The sequence below is a fragment of the Drosophila subobscura genome, chromosome E, assembly GCF_008121235.1.
Source record: "Drosophila subobscura isolate 14011-0131.10 chromosome E, UCBerk_Dsub_1.0, whole genome shotgun sequence".
NCBI classification, from domain to species: domain Eukaryota; kingdom Metazoa; phylum Arthropoda; class Insecta; order Diptera; family Drosophilidae; genus Drosophila; species Drosophila subobscura.
The window spans coordinates 13,949,570-13,969,972 of NC_048531.1; the positions used below are offsets into that span (position 1 = coordinate 13,949,570).

The following is a 20,403-nucleotide window of genomic DNA, read 5'->3' on the forward strand; positions in this document are numbered from 1 at the left end:
TTCAGTCTGAGAAAAACGATCGGAGATCCAGGAGGTGTCTGCTGGACGTGGTGCGCGCCCTCGACGTTGAACGCCGTGTTGTATATATTATTTATATATAGAAAGAAAAGAAATGAAATGAACATTTCTGTGTTCACAAATGTGTCAATTTCTGTGAGTGTGTGTCTGGTCTGGGTTGTTGGAAATTCAAAGAAGAAAACGCAGCCATTTGCAATGCAATGCCAGAAAAGGCATCCGAATCTAAATAGATCCTAGTTCTATATCAACCAATATATAAATTGTTTTAAGCAAAATACGAGCAATTACCCATCGAAAAAGTGGAAAATTTCAATTATTATCCGTGTTCATTCACGTCGTCGGTGTGTGCGCGTCGAGAGTTCTAAATATAAATAAATAGGAAAATCGCCTGTCGGCGGCTAAAGCCGCATTTAAAAATATTCAACAATTTTCGGTATATAGCGCGGTCTAATCCTACAGCGAAAGTCGTCCTGAAAGTGTGTATCCCGTACCCGTGCCCCTATCCCCAACCGGCGCCACTGTCCGCTTGGTGGCCCTGTTTTTGGCTAATTATATAGCGAGACCTTAACATGGAAACATCGCCAGCAGCAGCCGCCGCTGAAGAGGCTGCCGTCGTAGTAGGTAAGGCCCCAGACACCGGGAAAGCGAACGATTTCTCCTTTTTTTGTCTCCCCCCTCCGCCGTTGCGTTCTGGCTCCCTTGCCCGTGCCCGGCCCATTCCCGAGCAGACAATGGGAATTCTTGTGTATTTATGTGTATTTTTATGGCATGCCACGGGCTCCGCTCCGCCTTTGTCCGTAGTATCCGTGTCTGCTAGTCTTCTGGTAGCGGCCCCAGTGCGCGAGTTACGTAATTGTGAAATGTGTATGAGAAATTTTCATAATTGTACGTTGGAAAATGCGCTGCTGCTGCGGCTGCGGCTGCTGTCCATTCTGGCCGAGTGTCATTCGTAGCCAAGATCGAGATGTTCCTTAATATTTCAATGGTATTTAGGAATCACATTTGATTATGCTTCCTCAGGCGGAAAGGAAAGGAAAGGAAAGATTCGACATGCTCGAGAATAGTTCTTGTCTTGCGTGTATGAATAATATTTGAAACTATTTTTAGTGCCAATTCTGAATACTCGATGTATTCCGAGGGTATAGCGGTCAATATGGAATACATTAAAAGGTGACAACCACAGATTTACCGAGCTTAGACAGGGAACTTCATAGATGCCTATGTTACCGCAGAGTTCCAAGGAAAAGTTTCACGTTTTAGGGTATCTCCCAGTCGTATCTGGACAGTGTCGCGCCTGCCTTGTTGCCGGCAGACAATTTATGTTCTGCTCTTTGGGAGGGGAATCTTTGACATTTCTGCAAATATTTAGTTAATAATTTATGTTTTGTGAAACTTCCTGAGACACCGCAACATACACACCGATTAGTCATGCCTGGCGCGCATAAATGATGTTCTCCATTCTCCTTGATAGAACCTCCTGGCCAGGAACAAGCTGTGGTCCAGGGCAGACCACCACCCCGCATCACGTTCAGCGATAATTCCAGCTCTTTGATCCGCTGCATACCCAACGAGCGGGCAACATTCTTTGTGAAAATCGATTGCGATGAGGATGAGGAGTCCGAATTGTTGCCCTTCAAATTCGAATGGTAAGTCATATCCACTTATAAATCTGCCTGTTCTGCTTGTCTACCTGTGCACTTGCCGTTGGTGATTCACTCAGACCTTGCCCGTATCCCGTCCTAGTGTGTGCCTGGTCTGCATAATGCCAGCATTGTGCGCATTAACATATGATTTCTCCTTCAAACGCTCTATTGAGCAGAGACCCAGAGAGAGATACAGAGAGTGAGCAGCGTTCCACCGGCGACTGCGCCACGAGCGCTAGTGCTGTGCCTCTCCTACGGTGCCATTGCTCAACGTGCTCTAGGGGTCTATGGGGTATGGCGTGCCTCTGGCCCACCGAAATGAGCGGACAGTTCCACTTTGACGATCGGCGCACTAACATATCCGTTGCCCATCCGGCTATCCGCAGCATCAGCATTCCTGTTCGGCCAAACGAAAGTTCTATATATATATCCACACAAAGAGATCGAACGTATACGTTGAGTAGTGCGTATATCTGGGGGTAAACGTGGCGTATGCTTAATAAATCACATCTACAACGAAATCAATCAAATTAGTGAGAGTTCCTTTGACAGGAGACAGTGCCCAGAAGCAATTGGGGGAACAGTACCTGGTACCTGTCCCATATTCTGCGTGTGTCCGGCCAGAATACTATAACGATCGTCTAAATATAGCTGCATTAACAAATCGCATCGGCCCGCGACGCGTCGCATTGCCTCTCCTCTCCCGTCGCCGCCATCGTCCGTGATTTTTCGGGTTGCGCCAGTGAAATTGTCTCGGGCATTGAACGGAATTCGGTGAATTCTAGTGTGGCGTGCGTCAAAACGTTTCAATTTTATGCCCTAAAAGTGTTGAAATAAGTTTTTCAAACGAAATTGAAAATTACATAATTGACTTGGCTGTGAAAACAAAGAGAGAAAGAGAGAGTCGGTCAGATGTTTAGCAATATCCGCGAGAGCATAAATAAATAAATAAATGTAGTCTAGGGGTGTGCTGGGCCCCCCAAAACAGATAGAAACACACACAAAAGAAACAAGAAACAATTTGAATGAAAATTCTCGATCTCGGTGATTTTGTGCATGAAAAACAAACAGCGAAAACACACACAAACCTCAGAGAAACGACAGCGAAACAACAAGTTATTAGCGTTCAACATGAAATACGCATCCCGAAATAAGTTTGGCACAAAGCCGCACCGACCCGACGCTTTTGTTTCGCTGTTTGCCGTCTAGCTAACGTTTAAATTATTGCGGTCCGAGTCTGAGCGGTGGGAAATGCGAAAGAAATAAATACAATTAATACACTCACCGCCGCAGGTTCGAGCATTTATTTATAAACATTCTTGTTTCGGTTCAAAGATATTTTAGTCATCTTTCACTTCCATTGTTTTGTTTTATGAGGTTCTGTTTTATTGGGCAATAATTCTGCCAAAATAAACAAATGACGTTTACCCATCCAAACCAATAGATACGCGGGCACGTGTATAATACTATTGGGGGTGATACAGATCGATGGAAAGAGATTTGAACATTTAAAGAATTAAGTCATCTATTCTAGATGGAATAATCAATCAGGATTGATCGCTCAGTCTCAATTTTAAATCTCATCATCTGATCAGACAGCTGTCGCGGTTACGAGCGGGAACTGCAAGAGTATTTAAGGCATTCTTTCAAGTCTTAAAATTAGACGAAATCAATCAATCAAAAGCGAATAGCTGGCGGTAATTATTTGAACATAAATTAGGCCATAAAGGTCAGTCAAACGCCATGGGCAACGGATGTTCCAAATGCTGTACGTGTCAGTGCAACGAACATAAACAGCTCAACGGCACGCTGTCCTCGGCCTCGTCCGTCTACAGGAAAAGGTGAATCCTCCTTCAGCCATTTAGATTTACCGTTTCTCCCTACTCTCTGCTGTTTACGCTTACTCACACTGAATCATGGCCTGGCCGCTGCTTGGTGTGGTGTGGCACATATTAAACTTTCACTTTCAGGAGCCGGGGTGAGATACCCATTGAGAACTCCGATCGCTTTCGGATAACACAAACCAGCAATGCCGTTCAGCTCGCCGTGGAGCATGTGCAGCGGGAGGATGCAGGACATTACACGCTGTTCGCACGAACGAAAAGCAACGATGTGGTGCGCAGGCACGTCGAACTCATTGTCGAGGACAGATCGACCGGAGACGATCCGCCTGTGTTCCTGCGGCGCCTGGTCGATCTCTCCGTCAAAGTGGGCACACGAACTCGCCTCCTCACCGAAATACGCAGCTCAACAGATCTAAAGGTACGCAGAAAGAACCCAGAACAAAACAAAAACAAAGAAAATGGTTGCCGTGTAGAGTTGTGCAGTTATCGATTCTCCCCTTTCCTACATTTTGCAACACAGTTTTTCGCAAAGAAGTCATGTCGTGCACGCTTTCCTATTTCATTTTCAAGCCACTTAAAAACCATGTAAACTTTTGCAACACAGATTTTCACAAAGGGGTCATGTCGTGCACGCTTCCTATTTAAATTGCAAACCACTAAAAAACTATTTGAACCTGCAGCTAACATGGTATAGAAACGACAGGAGAGTGTGTGAGAATGATCGCATCACAGAGATCAACGAGGGCACGTTCCACTACCTGGAAGTGAGCCCCGTGACACTGGATGATGGCGGGCAGTGGATGCTGATGGCGGAAAATTTTGGCGGGCGCAACTCGTGTCTGGGCACTGTAAATGTGCTGGTTCCCAAGGCGTACAAGACGCCCGAGTTTGTGGAAGAGCTGCGAGCCGTGCTGACTGAGCAAGGAACTGTTTCGCTGGAGTGCAAGGTGGTGGGGGTGCCCACGCCGCATTTGCGGTGGTTCAAGGACTCTAAGGAGATCAAGGCTGGCGATATCTTTGCACTGACCGCCAATGCGGATGATCCCACATCGCTTGGAACGTACACCTGCGAGGCGAGGAATTGCATGGGCGTCAACTATTCCAGCTCCAAGGTTCATGTGGTGGGACGCGGCAGTCGGGAGGGTTCTCTCAAGCCAGCGGACAAGTGAGTTGTGTCTCTCTTGTCACTCTTCAGTGCTGATTCTTTGCTTCTCTTTCTGCAGCGTATCGAGCAATGCGCCGCCTCCGATATTCACAAACGAACTGAGGGACATGAGCATCCACATCGGCGAGACAATCATTCTCGGCTGTCAAGGTGAGCACTACGCATACGTCGTTCGCTTCGTGGCTGATCTCCCGTGTTGGCCCCGTGCCAAAGCATATTTGTTTATCTTTCTCTCGAGCACTCGGACACTTGTGGTTCGCAATCGGCATCACATTCGTATATCTTGCTCTTGCGAATATAGTTAAATTCTCGCCGGCGCTTGTTTGTTTTTAGACCACGGCGATCGTGCTCTAGAAACTTGAACTCGATTAAATGGTTGGAATGCCTCAGATGTTGAGGCAGGTCAACAGCATCGCAGCGTGGCGAGTGTGGCGACCAAAACAAAACCGATAATTGCTTTGCTGCCTGCCGCCCCGAGAGAAGGAAACAAACACTTTGCTGCGGAGGCAGTGAGAGATAGACGCGAACAAAGCTCTCGCCTTCCGCTCTCACCGTATTATCGTATCGTATCTATTAGTAAATTCTTTCACATTGTTTTCTTTTTAGTGGTGGTGCCGCCCTGGCCCAAGAGCGTCAGTTGGTACAACACCGATGGACGTGTGGAGACCGCCGAACGATATAAACTGATTGAGGATGGGCTGGGCGTTTACATGATCGAGATAAAGCCATCGGAATCTTGCGATGCCGGGGAATGGAAATGTGTGGTCACCAGCTTTGAAGGCTGTGTTGGCATCTCCACTTGTTCGGTTAACATGGACAGTGAGTGAAGATAAACGAAAGATTACACTCTACGGAATTGATTAAAATTTATTTATTTACAGTTCCCAGAAATTATCGCAAGCCGCGGTTTATGGAGAGTCTACGCGCCGTTCTTACCGAAGAGGGACTCGTCTCCTTCGAGTGCAAAGTGGTGGGTTTCCCAACGCCAGTGCTCAAATGGTTCAAGGATGGCCACGAACTGAAGCCCGGCGATGTGTACCAGCTGACGGGAACCAATTCATTGGGCACCTATTGCTGCATTGCCCGCAACTGCATGGGAGAGACAAGCAGTACGGCTGTACTCACCGTAGAGGACATACAGAATCAGCTTACCGACGAGGAGCGCATGGTGTTCACGCAACAGAACCAGGCACCCAAGTTTCTCACGGGCCTGAAGAGCACCGATGCCAAAATCAACGAACCCTTCCAGTTCAAGGTGGTGGTGAAGGCGACACCGGATCCCATACTGTCCTGGTTCCGGGATGAGCTGCCCATCGATCCGAACGACAGATACAATCACTATCGCGGGGAGAGCGACGACTGCTGGCTGCTGGACATCAAGGCAGTCGAGTTTGTGGACCAGGCCGAATGGAAATGTGTTGCCGTCAATGATTTTGGCACCAGCATCACCTCGTGCTTCCTGAAACTGCAGATACCGCGGCACTACAAGAAGCCGCGCTTCCTCGAGTGTCTGAGAGCGGTGCTCACCGAGGAGGGAGCCGTGAATCTCGAGTGCAAGGTCATTGGCGTGCCCCAACCCGTGCTCAAGTGGTACAAGGATGGGGTGGAACTGAAACCAGGCGATATACATCGAATCATCTCTGGCCAGGATGGCACTTGCTGCCTGGGGACGTACACATGCGAGGCCAGGAACTGCATGGGTATCGTCGCCAGCTCTGCTTCACTGCTGGGCTTTGAGGATGCCCAAAGGGGTCAGGGCAAGACCCAGAGCCAGAAGAGTGAATCGCCGCTGCACGAAAACGAATTGCAGCGAAACTACTCGCTCTCCACAATTCAAGAGGAGCGCACATCCCAGATGTATGAGACGCCCGTTGGCGACATAACCATTGACGAGAAGGGCGATGTTTCATTCTCCTTCGATGGCAAAGAGGTATCCGTTTCGCTCTACGAAACGCCCGACCTTACCGAGGAGGAGGCCCTCAAGATTGTGGAAATGTATGCAGATCAAATATCCGAGCATGTGACGGAGCACAATATCGTTGAGCTGCCACCGTTGCGCTTTGTCAAAGAGACTTCACAGTCGGGCAAGCTGCTAATGGAAGCTGTTGTCATTGACATAGCGCCCGAGTACTTTAGCCACGAGGAGGATCTACGCACCGAGGCGGATATGGATGACATATCGATAACAGAGATTACAGTGCACGGCTCGTCCGGAAGGGAGGGCAAGCTGGAGAAGGAGACGCAGCAATATGTGCAGCAGTCCTTTGAGAGAATGGAGGAGGAACTATCGCTATCGGCGCCCATTAGGAAGCGGAAAAAGTCACGACCCACGGAGACAGACGAGTTCTTCAGCCTGTCGAAGGCCTCGGCTTCGGGCAGCCAGGAAGGAGAGGAGGAGACATCGGATCTGCAGACCTTTGCCAGTGCGCAAATGTCCACATCGCAGAAGGTGGCCACCACCTCAGTCTCTAAGGCCAGTCCGGAGCAGGATCCAGAGTCATTGTCGGTGCCAAAGAGGAAAAAGTCCAAGAAGCCATCAGCCGACAGTGATTCTTCCAAGACCAACGAGGATGAGGCCCGCCTGCAGGACATCTCCGGTGCAGTGGGTGATGGTCTTTTGATGACTCCAAAATCGCACCCAAAAGCAGTCACCGACGAGAGTGAAATCAATCGAAATCTTATGGGCCTCGTGCCACTGGCCAAGCTGCTCAAGGTAATCGAGAAGCATCTGACGGTAGTGGAGAACGAGGTGGTTGAGCAGTCCACCATGATGATGACAGCGGCTGCAGCAGATCAGAGCATTGCCATTATCCGCAACATTATTGATCCGATCAAACAAATTGAATCGAAGCTACGCGTATACTCTGGCGAGACGCAGATCGATGGCCTCATACAGTCCATGGACGAGGACATACGCAAACTCCACATGGGCCTGCAGGTCATTGAGAAGTGTGTGGAGATCGATGAGACTGGGGCAACGCTTATTCAGCGCACCAGTGTCTGCATCATTGACAGTGTGGCCGATCAAATGAAGCGGGCCCTCGAGGAGTTGAAAATCGTCAGCAGGCGGTTCGAGTCAGAGTGCCTGAGGGCACAGATAGAACTCACCGCCGATGACATACAGCAGGGACTGGACATCACACAGGGCACCATCAGATCACAGGCACTGCTGCAGGAGGCACAGGAACTGGAGGCAGCTAAGCATTTCACCGAAGCCGTGGAGAAAATGCAGGATGTGCCCGACTCTGTATCCTTTGCCACCATATCGGAGGCCAATTTGCCCAGCGAAGCGAGCGCCCTAAAGGAGATTTGCCAGCCAGTGGCCAGGATACAGGAGGCACTGGAACGTGTGGAGCTGGAGCTGTCGCTGGAGGAGTCAGAGGAGCAAATCTACAAGAAAGTGCACCAGAAAGTGCTCGAAAGCATTGTGGAGCCCATCAAGCAGCTGCAGAGCACCCTGCAGTCCATAGAAGACAAGACCGAATCACTGGCAGGAACCGAATCGATGGAGCAGAAGATCAATATGGCCATCCTTGACATTGTGACGCCGCCACTGTTCGAGCTCAACAAGGGACTCGAGGTGATACTCAACGAGAAATCGGACAGCGTGGAGGGAGGCATGCTGACGGTAAGCACCGTGGAATCGATGGTGCCGCCCCTGCAAGAGATTCAAAATGGCCTGGCACAGCTGGGGCAAGATCTGGAAAGTGGCCAGACCGTGATGGCTGATGCGGCAGAGCAGGAGCTCCGACCCGAGCCCGCACTGGATGTCGCCGATACGCAGAAGCTACTGCAGTCCTTTGCACAGGCAGTCTTGCATTTTGAGACGAACATCGAGAGGATTTCGCCCAGACTCTCGGCAAATGTGAAAATTCGCTTGCTTAATCTGAAGGATGAGCTATCGGCATTGATTGGCACCATTCTGGACAGAGAGATAACCGGACATCACGTGGAGCTGCTCGACAGACTCAAGCGTCCGGTGGATGAACTCAACTACTGCATTCGCCAGACAGAGGTCAAGACTATTTCCGGCTCGCTGGCAGATCTAATTGAACCGCTGAGCATGTTGCAAGATAACACCCAGAAAGGCCATGGCCTGCTTCTTACAGCCCGGGAGCCTGATCAACAGGCCCTGCAGTCGCTCGACAATATCAGAAGCATCATTCGCAACGCAGTCATTGACATTGAAGAGCACGAGTTTAAGATTCTTCAGCAGGAGATTCAGCTGGATGAACAGCAGGCCTCGCAGCAGCAGCAGGACAAATCGTTTAGCGCGCTACGGAAGGTGCTCGAGACAAAAGTCTCCCTGGATGAGACCATCGAAAATCTTGAAACTCTGCAGGTGGCATTAAATAAAATGAGCGAAAGCCCCAAAGCCACGGAAACTGTCAAGTCATCCGCAAACGAAGCTCAAGTGTCACTTTTGCGGATCCTTCAGATTGCCAAGGGGCTGGCCACCTTCAGCGAGGCAGAGACAACGCTCGACGTGAACGAAGCCAACACATCCAGAGTCCTGTACGAGTGTGGCAAAAGCTTTGCCGATTTGGCCAGGGCACTTGATAATCCAGCAGCTCAGTCGGAAGGAGACTTCCAGAATGCCCTTCATCAGTTTAGCGAAATCGTTGGCCAACAGCAGCAGAGCACGGAGGAAAAACTCAGCATAGCCGGTCCGCTGTCAAGTCTGATTCACGTGCTCGAAAAGGTACACCCCTTGAGGGCATCTGTGGAAGATTTATCGGAAACATTAGACGATGTCTCAGTGCTAAAATCGATTGCAGAGTCATTGCCCACGGAGCCCGAAGCAGAGCTCATTAGCGCCGAAAAGCCCTTGACAGACGTTGGAGCCTTGCTCGCGGACCTAAACCATGGAATAGCCTCAGTTCTATCCCATTGTGAAGACGTTGATGTGACTTCTCTAGCCGGCAATGTTGGCCAACAGGTCCATTCAGCCATAATTAAGATGCAGGAACTGCAGAACAGCATCGCTCTGGTGCAGGAGACAAACCTCGTGGAGGCTGCTTATTCTTTGTCAGATTCCAGTCATCAAGGCACTTTTGCCGAGGCCCTTTGCAGCCTGGAGCGCTGTGTCCTGCATGTGGAGGAGTGTATTGCCCACAGTGGGGTCGAGAATATCAGTGATCTGGAACTATCGAAGCTTCAGACATTGGCCACACCACTGCGTGATGTAAGGGAATACTGTGAACAGCTCGATACCCACGTGCTGGAGCAGGCCATGGATATATCCACGCAGGAAGATATTTCGGACCTTAAGACCAGTGGACACAAGCACACCGTTTCGGATAACATCCAAGAGGTAGCTGTAGTAGAAGCAGAGCCAACGGTAGAGGTGTTCGATATACAGCAAGGTGTGGCGAGTGGCATCAAGCAGCTCGAAGCCTGCCTGGTGGTCACGCAGACCGATGCCAGCGAAGAACTCCAGCAAGTGGGTGAAATAATGGAGCAGCTAAAGTCCGATCTGGAAAGCATTCAAGCCTCCCTTGTGTCGGGCACCGATCAGCAGGAAACTGTCTTGGCTCAGGCGAAAATTGCACGCACCATGTTCAAATTGAAGGAGTGTCTAGTGCATACCTATGAATCGGGACTGGTTGACTCTTTGGAGAATGTGGAGAGTGCTTTCGAGGACATACTACTCTCCTTGCCAGTATTGGAGACACAATTGGCCGAGGAAATGTTTGGCAAAATTGAGCAAGTCTTCAAGAACTTCGTGGCCCATTGCCAGAGTGCAGAAGCAGTGGAACTCATCTCCCTGAATGCACCTATTGGGAACCTTCTGCAGTCCATAGAAACTGTGGCCGTTCAACCTAACGTTGATGTTGAAAAGTCATCTGCGGTAGTGGTTCAGCTTCAGACTAGTCTGATGACTGCATTTAGAAGTCTCAATGAGGTTAGCGAGGGGGCCAGCAATGAGCTATTGGGTGGCCTGCTCAAAACCCAGAGCAGCCTAGTGACCGTCTTTGATTTCATTGAGAACAGCGAGAGTTCGATTCGCATTATCGAATTGCTTCAGGAAATTGATTCCATTACTGGAGACCTAAAGGCCCTTTCTCTGATTCCATTCGAACAGACTGTGCCCATTGACATTGGCATGATCATCGAAAACGTATCGTCAGGTAAAGCCTTCCTAACAGAAATCGAGGAGGGACTGCAGGCCAACAAACCCCAAAGCATCCTGCTTCTCGACGAAAACACGGAGGATATTGCTCAGTTGGAAGCAACACTCATTCAAATTGAGAAAGAAATCCTTTCTCAGCCTCAACTAACGCAGATAACCGCACAGCAATTCACTCTCATAGAAACAGTGCAGCTGCAACTGAATAATCTGAAGGAGAAGCTAACGGAACTGAATGTTTCTCTTGCTGGACTCCAAACAGAGTCCGAATCGGCCCAGGAATCAGACCTGAACGAAGAGAAAGAGAACCTTCGAGAAGACACTGAACCCGAAGCTAAGAAAGCAAAGGTTCTCGACCAACCCATTCAGCCAGCTGAGAAGGATGTAGAAAAAGATTCCAAAAAAGTGGGCATATCTGAAGTTACTGACACCATAGACAAGGTCAAAGAAAGCGTGATGACTGAGGACCAACAAGAAGAAACTAAGAAAGATGCTCAGACTGAGGAGGATGCTGACAGCGGTCCGGCAGTCAAATTGAAGGAGAAGTTCTTGGATCTTACCCAGGCCCTTGCTCTCAACACAAATAACGAGGCATTGCAGGCAATTGTGATAGAAAGCCAAGATATTATCGAGAATCTCAGTGATGTGGACAAGGTAGCCAAGTCCATATTTAAATTAAGAGAGCACATCGTTCATACCTATGACGGAAAGAAAGAAAATGCCGAAAATGATAAGCAACTCGCGGAAGAATTAATCGAAGCCCTTCTAGAGGCCTGCCCCGATGCAGCTGAGCAATTAATTCACAACTATCTTAAGGAAATTAAGACAAATGTGATTTTGACTAAAGCTTCAATTCAGCTCATCGACGAGAGCAACATGTTCACCAAACCATCCCTATTGGTGCCGAAGCTAGTTAATCTTGAACGGATTTCTGAGAAAATTCAGTCTACGCAACATTTAGATAAGTCATCCGAGAAGATGATCAGCTTGCAACAGAATCTAATGGATATTTTCATCATACTTGACGACCTACTAGACGAGAAGACGGAAATCTTGAAGCCAAAGATTGAAGATATTAAGTCGATTTTGCTCGGCGAGTATGACTATATTGAGAAGAAACAAGGATATCTTCATACTGCAATTGTCCATGGAAAAATTCACAATGTTACGCAGAAACTGTTGAGCATTTGTGAAGATCTGAAAGAATTGATCGGCAAACAAACTCAACAAAAAAAAGTAGAGGAAATTTCTGAGGTTGAAGTTCTTACTGAACAGATATCCGAAGAAAAGGATAGCCAAGATAAAGCCAAGATAGCAACGGCTGAAAACAACAAGAACTTAAGGAGAAAAAACTGGATGAGCGGAAACAGAAACGAGCTGAAAAGGATGCCGAAAAGGAGGCCCAGAAGGCAGAGGAATCTGCAGTTGCTGCTGAAAAGATATCTGAACAAAAGGTTGAAGAAAGCCAGAAGGCTGATGTCAAGGATTCCGAGGCTAAAGCAACAAAAGCAAAGGCTCTGGAACAACAAGAACTTCAGGAGAAACAACTGGAGGAGAACAAACAGAAGCAAGCTGAGAAGGATGCTGAAAAGATGTCCCATAAGGCTGAAGATTCTGAGGTTGTTGCTGAAAAGATTTCAGAGGAAAAGGTTGAAGAAAGCCAGAAGGCAGATGTCAAGGACTCCGATGTTAAAGCAAAGAAAGCAAAGGCTCTGGAGAAGCAAGAACTTGAGGAAAAACAACTGGAGGAGAACATACAGAAGCAAGCTGAGAAGGATGCTGAAAAGAAATCCCTGAAAGCCGAAGAATCTGAGGTTGTTGCTGAAAAGATATCAGAAGAAAAGGTTGAAGAAAGTCAGAAGGCTGATGTCAAGGATTCCGAAGATAAAGCCAAGAAAGCAAAGGCTCTAAAGAAGCAAGAACTCGAAGAGAAACAATTTGAGGATAACAAACAGAAGCAAGCTGAAAAGGATGCCGAAAAGAAGTCCCAGATGGCCGAAGAGTCTCAGGTTGTTGCTCAAAATATATCCGAAGAAAAGGTTGAAGAAAGCCAGAAGGCAGATGTCAAGGACTCCGAAGCTAAAGCCAAGAAAGCAAGAGCTCTGGAACAACAAGAACTCGAGGAGAAACAAGTGGAAGAGAAAAAACAGAAGCAAGCTGAGGAGGATGCCGAAAAGAAGTCCGAGATGGCCGAAGAGTCTGAGGTTGTTTCTGAAAAGATATCAGAAGAAAAGATTGAAGAAAGCCAGAAGGCTGATGTCAAGGATTCCGAAGCTAAAGCGAAGAAAGCAAAGGCTCTGGAGAAGCAAGAACTCGAAGAGAAACAATATGAGGATAACAAACAGAAGCAAGCTGAAAAGGATGCCGAAAAGAAGTCCCAGATGGCCGAAGAGTCTCAGGTTGTTGCTCAAAAGATATACGTGGAAAAGGTTGAAGAAAGCCAGAAGGCTGATGTCAAGGATTCCGAGGCTAAAGCCAAAAAAGCAAGAGCTCTGGAGCAACAAGAACTCGAGGAGAAACAAGTGGAAGAGAAAAAACAGAAGCAAGCTGAGAAGGATGCTGAAAAGAGGTCCCAGAAGGCCGAAGAGTCTGAGGTTGTTGCTGAAAAGATATCAGAAGAAAAGGTTGAAGAAAGCCAGAAGGCAGATGTCAAGGACTCCGAAGCTAAAGCCAAGAAAGCAAGAGCTCTGGAACAACAAGAACTCGAGGAGAAACAACTGGAGGAGAGCAAACAGAAGCAAGCTGAGGAGGATGCCGAAAAGAAGTCCCAGATGGCCGAAAAGTCTGAGGTTGTTGCTGAAAAGATATCAGAAGAAAAGGTTGAAGAAAGCCAGAAGGCAGATGTCAAGGACTCCGAAGCTAAAGCCAAGAAAGCAAGAGCTCTGGAACAACAAGAACTCGAGGAGAAAAAACTGGAGGAGAGCAAACACATGCAAGCTGAGAAGGATGCCGAAAAGAAGTCCCAGAAGGCGGAAGAGTCTGAGGTTGTTGCTGAAAAGATATCCGAAGAAAAGGTTGAAGAAAGCCAGAAGGCTGATGTCAAGGATTCCGAAGATAAAGCCAAGAAAGCAAAGGCTCTAAAGAAGCAAGAACTCGAAGAGAAACAATTTGAGGATAACAAACAGAAGCAAGCTGAGAAGGATGCCGAAAAGAAGTCCCAGATGGCCGAAGAGTCTGAGGTTGTTGCTGAAAAGATATCCGAAGAAAAGGTTGAAGAAAGCAAGAAGGCTGATGTCAAGGACTCCGAAGCTAAAGCCAGGAAAGCAAAGGCTCTGGAACAACGCGAACTTGAGGAAAAACAACTGGAGGAGAACAAACACATGCAAGCTGAGAAGGATGCCGAAAAGAAGTCGCAGACGGCCGAAGAATCTCAGGTTGCTGCTGAAAAAATATCTGAAGAAAAGGTTGAAGAAAGCCAGAAGGCTGATGTCAAGGATTCCGAGGCTAAAGCCAAGAAAGCTAGAGCTCTGGAACAACAAGAACTCGAGGAGAAACAACTGGAGGAGAGCAAACAGAAGCAAGCTGAGGATGATGCCGAAAAGAAGTCCCAGATGGCCGAAGAGTCTGAGGTCGTGGCTGAAAAGATATCAGAAGAAAAGGTTGAAGAAAGCCAGAAGGCAGATTTGAAGGACTCCGAAGCTAAAGCCAAGAAAGCAAGAGCTTTGGAACAACAAGAACTCGAGGAGAAAAAACTGGAGGACAGCAAACAGAAGCAAGCTGAGGAGGATGCCGAAAAGAAGTCCGAGATGGCCGAAGAGTCTGAGGTTGTTTCTGAAAAGATATCAGAAGAAAAGGTTGAAGAAAGCCAGAAGGCTGATGTCAAGAATCCCAGAAGGCGGAAGAGTCTGAGGTTGTTGCTAAAGATATCCGAAGAAAAGAAAGCAAAGGCTCAAGGATTCCGGAGAAGCAAGAACTGGAAGAGAAACAATTTGAGGATAACAAACAGAAGCAAGCTGAAAAGGATGCCGAAAAGAAGTCCCAGATGGCCGAAGAGTCTGAGGTTGTTGCTGAAAAGATATCCGAAGAAAAGGTTGAAGAAAGCAAGAAGGCTGATGTCAAGGACTCCGAAGCTAAAGCCAGGAAAGCAAAGGCTCTGGAACAACGCGAACTTGAGGAAAAACAACTGGAGGAGAACAAACACATGCAACCTGAGAAGGATGCCGAAAAGAAGTCCCAGACGGCCGAAGAATCTCAGGTTGCTGCTGAAAAAATATCTGAAGAAAAGGTTGAAGAAAGCCAGAAGGCAGATGTCAAGGACTCCGAAGCTAAAGCCAAGAAAGCAAGAGCTCTGGAACAACAAGAACTCGAGGAGAAACAACTGGAGGAGAGCAAACAGAAGCAAGCTGAGAAGGATACCGAAAAGAAGTCCCAGAAGGCCGAAGAGTCTGAGGTTGTTGCTCAAAAGATATACGTGGAAAAGGTTGAAGAAAGCCAGAAGGCTGATGTCAAGGATTTCGAGGCTAAAGCCAAGAAAGCAAAGGCTCTGGAGAAGCAAGAGCTCGAAGAGAAACAAGTGGAAGAGAAAAAACAGAAGCAAGCTGAGAAGGATGCTGAAAAGAAGTCCCAGAAGGCCGAAGAGTCTGAGGTTGTTGCTGAAAAGATATCCGAAGAAAAGGTTGAAGAAAGCCAGAAGGCTGATGTCAAGGATTCCGAAGCTAAAGCGAAGAAAGCAAAGGCTCTGGAGAAGCAAGAACTCGAAGAGAAACAATTTGAGGATAACAAACAGAAGCAAGCTGAGAAGGATGCCGAAAAGAAGTCCCAGATGGCCGAAGAGTCTGAGGTTGTTGCTGAAAAGATATCCGAAGAAAAGGTTGAAGAAAGCAAGAAGGCTGATGTCAAGGACTCCGAAGCTAAAGCCAGGAAAGCAAAGGCTCTGGAACAACGCGAACTTGAGGAAAAACAACTGGAGGAGAACAAACACATGCAACCTGAGAAGGATGCCGAAAAGAAGTCCCAGACGGCCGAAGAATCTCAGGTTGCTGCTGAAAAAATATCTGAAGAAAAGGTTGAAGAAAGCCAGAAGGCAGATGTCAAGGACTCCGAAGCTAAAGCCAAGAAAGCAAGAGCTCTGGAACAACAAGAACTCGAGGAGAAACAACTGGAGGAGAGCAAACAGAAGCAAGCTGAGAAGGATGCCGAAAAGAAGTCCCAGAAGGCCGAAGAGTCTGAGGTTGTTGCTCAAAAGATATACGTGGAAAAGGTTGAAGAAAGCCAGGAGGCTGATGTCAAGGATTCCGAGGCTAAAGCCAAGAAAGCAAAGGCTCTGGAGAAGCAAGAGCTCGAAGAGAAACAAGTGGAAGAGAAAAAACAGAAGCAAGCTGAGAAGGATGCTGAAAAGAAGTCCCAGAAGGCCGAAGAGTCTGAGGTTGTTGCTGAAAAGATATCCGAAGAAAAGGTTGAAGAAAGCCAGAAAGCAGATGTCAAGGACTCCGAAGCTAAAGCCAAGAAAGGAAGAGCTCTGGAACAACAAGAACTTGAGGAGAAACAACTGGAGGAGAAGAAGCTGAAGCAAGCTGAGATGGACATGGAGAAGGCCAAGAAAGCAGAAGTCTTTGAACTTCTTTCTGAGAAGGTGTCTGAAGAAAACGTGGAAGAAATCAAGAAACCTGACGGAGCATCCAAACCTCAAGAGAAAAAGGTTGTAGAGAAGCAAGAACTCGAGGAGAAACAACAGGATAAGAAAGAGCAAAAGCAGATTGAAATAGAAACTGATAAGAAGTCCCAAAAGGCAGACAAATTGAAGGAGAAGTTCTTGGATCTTTCCCAGGCCCTTGCTCTCAACACAAATAACGAGGCATTGCAGGCAATTGTGATAGAAAGCCAAGACATTATCGAGAATCTCAGTGATGTGGACAAGGTAGCCAAGTCCATATTTAAATTACGAGAGCACATCGTTCATACCTATGACCGAAAGAAAGAAAATGCCGAAAATGATAAGCAACTCGCGGAAGAATTAATCGAAGCCCTTCTAGAGACCTGCCCCGATGCAGCTGAGCAATTAATTCACAACTATCTTAAGGAAATTAAGACAAATGTGATTTTGACTAAAGCTTCAATTCAGCTCATCGACGAGAGCAACATGTTCACCAAACCATCCCTATTGGTGCCGAAGCTAGTTAATCTTGAACGGATTTCTGAGAAAATTCAGTCTACGCAACATTTAGATAAGTCATCCGAGAAGATGATCAGCTTGCAACAGAATCTAATGGATATTTTCATCATACTTGACGACCTACTAGACGAGAAGACGGAAATCTTGAAGCCAAAGATTGAAGATATTAAGTCGATTTTGCTCGGCGAGTATGACTATATTGAGAAGAAACAAGGAGATCTTCATACTGCAATTGTCCATGGAAAAATTCACAATGTTACGCAGAAACTGTTGAGCATTTGTGAAGATCTGAAAGACTTGATCGGCAAACAAACTCAACAAAAAAAAGTAGAGGAAATTTCTGAGGTTGAAGTTCTTACTGAACAGATATCCGACGAAAAGGCGGAATATGTCAAAAATACTGAAGTACCCGACGTTCTCTCTGAAAAGATATCCGAAGAAAAGGTTGAAGAAAGCCAGAAGGCTGATGTCAAGGATCCCCAAGCTAAAGCCAAGAAGGTAAAGGCTCTGGAACAAGAAGAACTTGAGGTGAAACAACTGGAGGAGAAGAAACAGAAACCGGCTAAAAAGGATGTTGAAAAGAAGGCCCAGAGGGCAGAGGAATCTGCAGTTGCTTCTGAAAAGATATCAGAAGAAAAGGTTGATGAAAGCAAGAAGGCAGATGTCAAGGACTCCGAAGCTAAAGCCAAGAAAGCAAGAGCTCTGGAACAACAAGAACTCGAGGAGAAACATCTTGAGGAGAACAAACAGAAGCAAGCTGAGAAGGATGCCGAAAAGAAGGCCCAGAAGGACGAAGAATCTGTGCTTGCTGCTGAAGAGAGAAAGAAGGCGGAGGTCAAGGATTCCGAGGCTAAAGCCAAGAAAGCAAAGGATCTGGAGAAGCTAGAACTCGAGAAGAAACAACTGGAAGAGAAGAAACAGAAGCAGGCTGAACAGGATGCCGAAAAGAAGGCCCAAAAGGCTGAGGAATCTGCGCTTGCTGCTGAAGAGAGAAAGAAGGCGGAGGTCAAGGATTCCGAGGCTAAAGCCAAGAAAGCAAAGGATCTGGAGAAGATAGATCTCGAGAAGAAACAACTGGAAGAGAAGAAACAGAAGCAGGCTGAACAGGATGCCGAAAAGAAGGCCCAAAAGGCCGAGGAATCTGCGCTTGCTGCTGAAGAGAGCAAGAAGGCGGAGGTCAAGGATTCCGAGGCTAAAGCCAAGAAAGCAAAGGATCTGGAGAAGCTAGAACTCGAGAAGAAACAACTGGAAGAGAAGAAACAGAAGCAGGCTGAACAGGATGCCGAAAAGAAGGCCCAGGAGGACGAGGAATCTGTGCTTGCTGCTGAAGAGAGCAAGAAGGCGGAGGTCAAGGATTCCGAGGCTAAAGCCAAGAAAGCAAAGGCTCTGGAGAAGCAAGAACTCGAGGAGAAGAAACTGGAGGAGAAGAAACTTGAGGAGAAGAAACAGAAGCAGGCTGAACAGGATGCCGAAAAGAAGGCCCAGAAGGCCGAGGAATCTGCGCTTGCTGCTGAAGAGAGCAAGAAGGCGGAGGTCAAGGATTCCGAGGCTAAAGCCAAGAAAGCAAAGGATCTGGAGAAGCAAGAACTCGAGGAGAAGAAACTGGAGGAGAAGAAACAGAAGCAGGCTGAACAGGATGCCGAAAAGAAGGCCCAAAAGGCCGAGGAATCTGCGCTTGCTGCTGAAGAGAGCAAGAAGGCGGAGGTCAAGGATTCCGAGGCTAAAGCCAAGAAAGCAAAGGATCTGGAGAAGCTAGAACTCGAGAAGAAACAACTGGAAGAGAAGAAACAGAAGCAGGCTGAACAGGATGCCGAAAAGAAGGCCCAGAAGGCCGAGGAATCTGCGCTTGCTGCTGAAGAGAGCAAGAAGGCGGAGGTCAAGGATTCCGAGGTTAAAGCCAAAAAAGCAAAGGCTCTGGAGAAGCAAGAACTCGAGGAGAAGAAACTGCAGGAGAAGAAACAGAAGCAGGCTGAACAGGATGCCGAAAAGAAGGCCCAGAAGGCCGAGGAATCTGCGCTTGCTGCTGAAGAGAGCAAGAAGGCGGAGGTCAAGGATTCCGAGGCGAAAGCCAAGAAAGCAAAGGCTCTGGAGAAGCAAGAACTCGAGGAGAAGAAACAGAAGCAGGCTGAACAGGATGCCGAAAAGAAAGCCCAGAAGGACGAGGAATCTGTGCTTGCTGCTGAAGAGAGCAAGAAGGCGGAGGTCAAGGATTCCGAGGCTAAAGCCGAGAAAGCAAAGGCTCTGGAACAGCAAGAACTTGTGGAGAAGCAACTGGAAGCGAAAAAACAGGAGCAGACTGAACAAGATGCCGAAAAGAAGACCCAGAAGGCCGAGGAATCTGCGCTTGCTTCTGAAGAGAGCAAAAAGGCGGAGGTCAAGGAATCCGAGGCTAAAGCCAAGAAAGCAAAGAATCTGGAGAAGCTAGAACTCGAGAAGAAACAACTGGAAGAGAAGAAACAGAAGCAGGCCGAAAAGGATGCCGAAAAGAAGGCCCAGAAGGCCGAGGAATCTGCGCTTGCTGCTGAAGAGAGCAAAAAGGCGGAGGTCAAGGATCTGGAGAAGCTAGAACTCGAGAAGAAACAACTGGAAGAGAAGAAACAGAAACAGGCTGAACAGGATGCCGAAAAGAAGGCCCAGAAGGACGAGGAATCTGTGCTTGCTGCAGAAGAGAGCAAGAAGGCGGAGGTCAAGGATTCCGAGGCTAAAGCCAAGAAAGCAAAGGCTCTGGCACAACAAGAACTCGAGGAGAAGCAGCTGGAAGAGAAGCAGCAGAAGCAAGCTGAAAAGGATGCCGCAAAGAAGTCCCAGAAGGTAGTGGAATCTTCGGTTGCTGCTGAAAAGATATCTGAAGAAAAGGTAGAAGAAAGCAAAAATATCCCCAAAGACAATATTATTGAAGAGAGAAAATCACAGCGCGACGTTGGGAGAAATCTAAGAGTGGATCAACCCACCGACGCCATTAGTATGCGATCGTTCAAATCAATGGATTCCGAGTACAAGGATAAAAAGGAATCGCGCAGTGCTAAGCGTAAGCCCACCGTAGACATCCAGCTAACCAATCGGAACACGGCATCGGGCAGTGATCTTAAGCTGACTTGTGGACTATCTGGACACGAGATGAGGGTGGAGTGGTTCAAGCAGAACACTCCGATTGATAATGGGGTCAAGTACAGGAAAACATTGAACGACGGGCTCTCGTGCCTTGAAATTAAATCGGCCGAACTGAGTGATTCTGGCATCTATCGCTGCATAGCGTCCAACCAAAATGGAGAAGTCGAAACGAGCTGTCTTGTGACTATATACGAAGCACCTTCAAGCAAATTTGGCACACCGCCAATATTTACACGCAACATTCGAGGTAAGTGGCGGCAATCGTGCCCTGATCTACCTATTCTACCTAGTGATCCAATGCCCGAATTTCAAACTCAATTAAAGACAAATTATTCAATTATTTGCATTTATGCATCTTGACTTGGCATCCAACGTACACC

At 47.5% G+C, this 20,403-nt stretch overlaps 1 protein-coding gene and 1 long non-coding RNA gene across 5 annotated transcripts; one reads left to right on the top strand and one right to left on the bottom strand.

The window, feature by feature from the left end:
* Window positions 1-799: 799 nt before the first annotated feature.
* On the bottom strand, window positions 800-3,758 carry LOC117890470. Of its 4 annotated transcripts, none has more exons than XR_004648577.1 (4): window positions 3,570-3,753; window positions 2,249-2,537; window positions 1,438-2,171; window positions 800-1,373 (listed from the first exon to the last, which is right to left on the bottom strand). It is a non-coding gene; the product is annotated as an uncharacterized LOC117890470 (long non-coding RNA). The 4 variants fall into 4 exon arrangements; XR_004648578.1 differs by having other exon boundaries at window positions 1,356-1,649; window positions 1,709-2,171; window positions 3,570-3,751; XR_004648575.1 differs by having other exon boundaries at window positions 1,356-2,171; window positions 3,570-3,758.
* Window positions 3,267-19,463, top strand: LOC117890453 (titin-like). Its single transcript, XM_034795290.1, has 8 exons — window positions 3,267-3,502; window positions 3,632-3,923; window positions 4,186-4,670; window positions 4,729-4,820; window positions 5,277-5,489; window positions 5,552-12,394; window positions 13,370-13,874; window positions 19,151-19,463. Exons 1-8 carry the CDS (start codon window positions 3,405-3,407, stop codon window positions 19,335-19,337), a joined length of 8,715 nt encoding a protein of 2,904 aa, XP_034651181.1. The 5' UTR covers window positions 3,267-3,404; the 3' UTR covers window positions 19,338-19,463.
* Window positions 19,464-20,403: the final 940 nt, after the last annotated feature.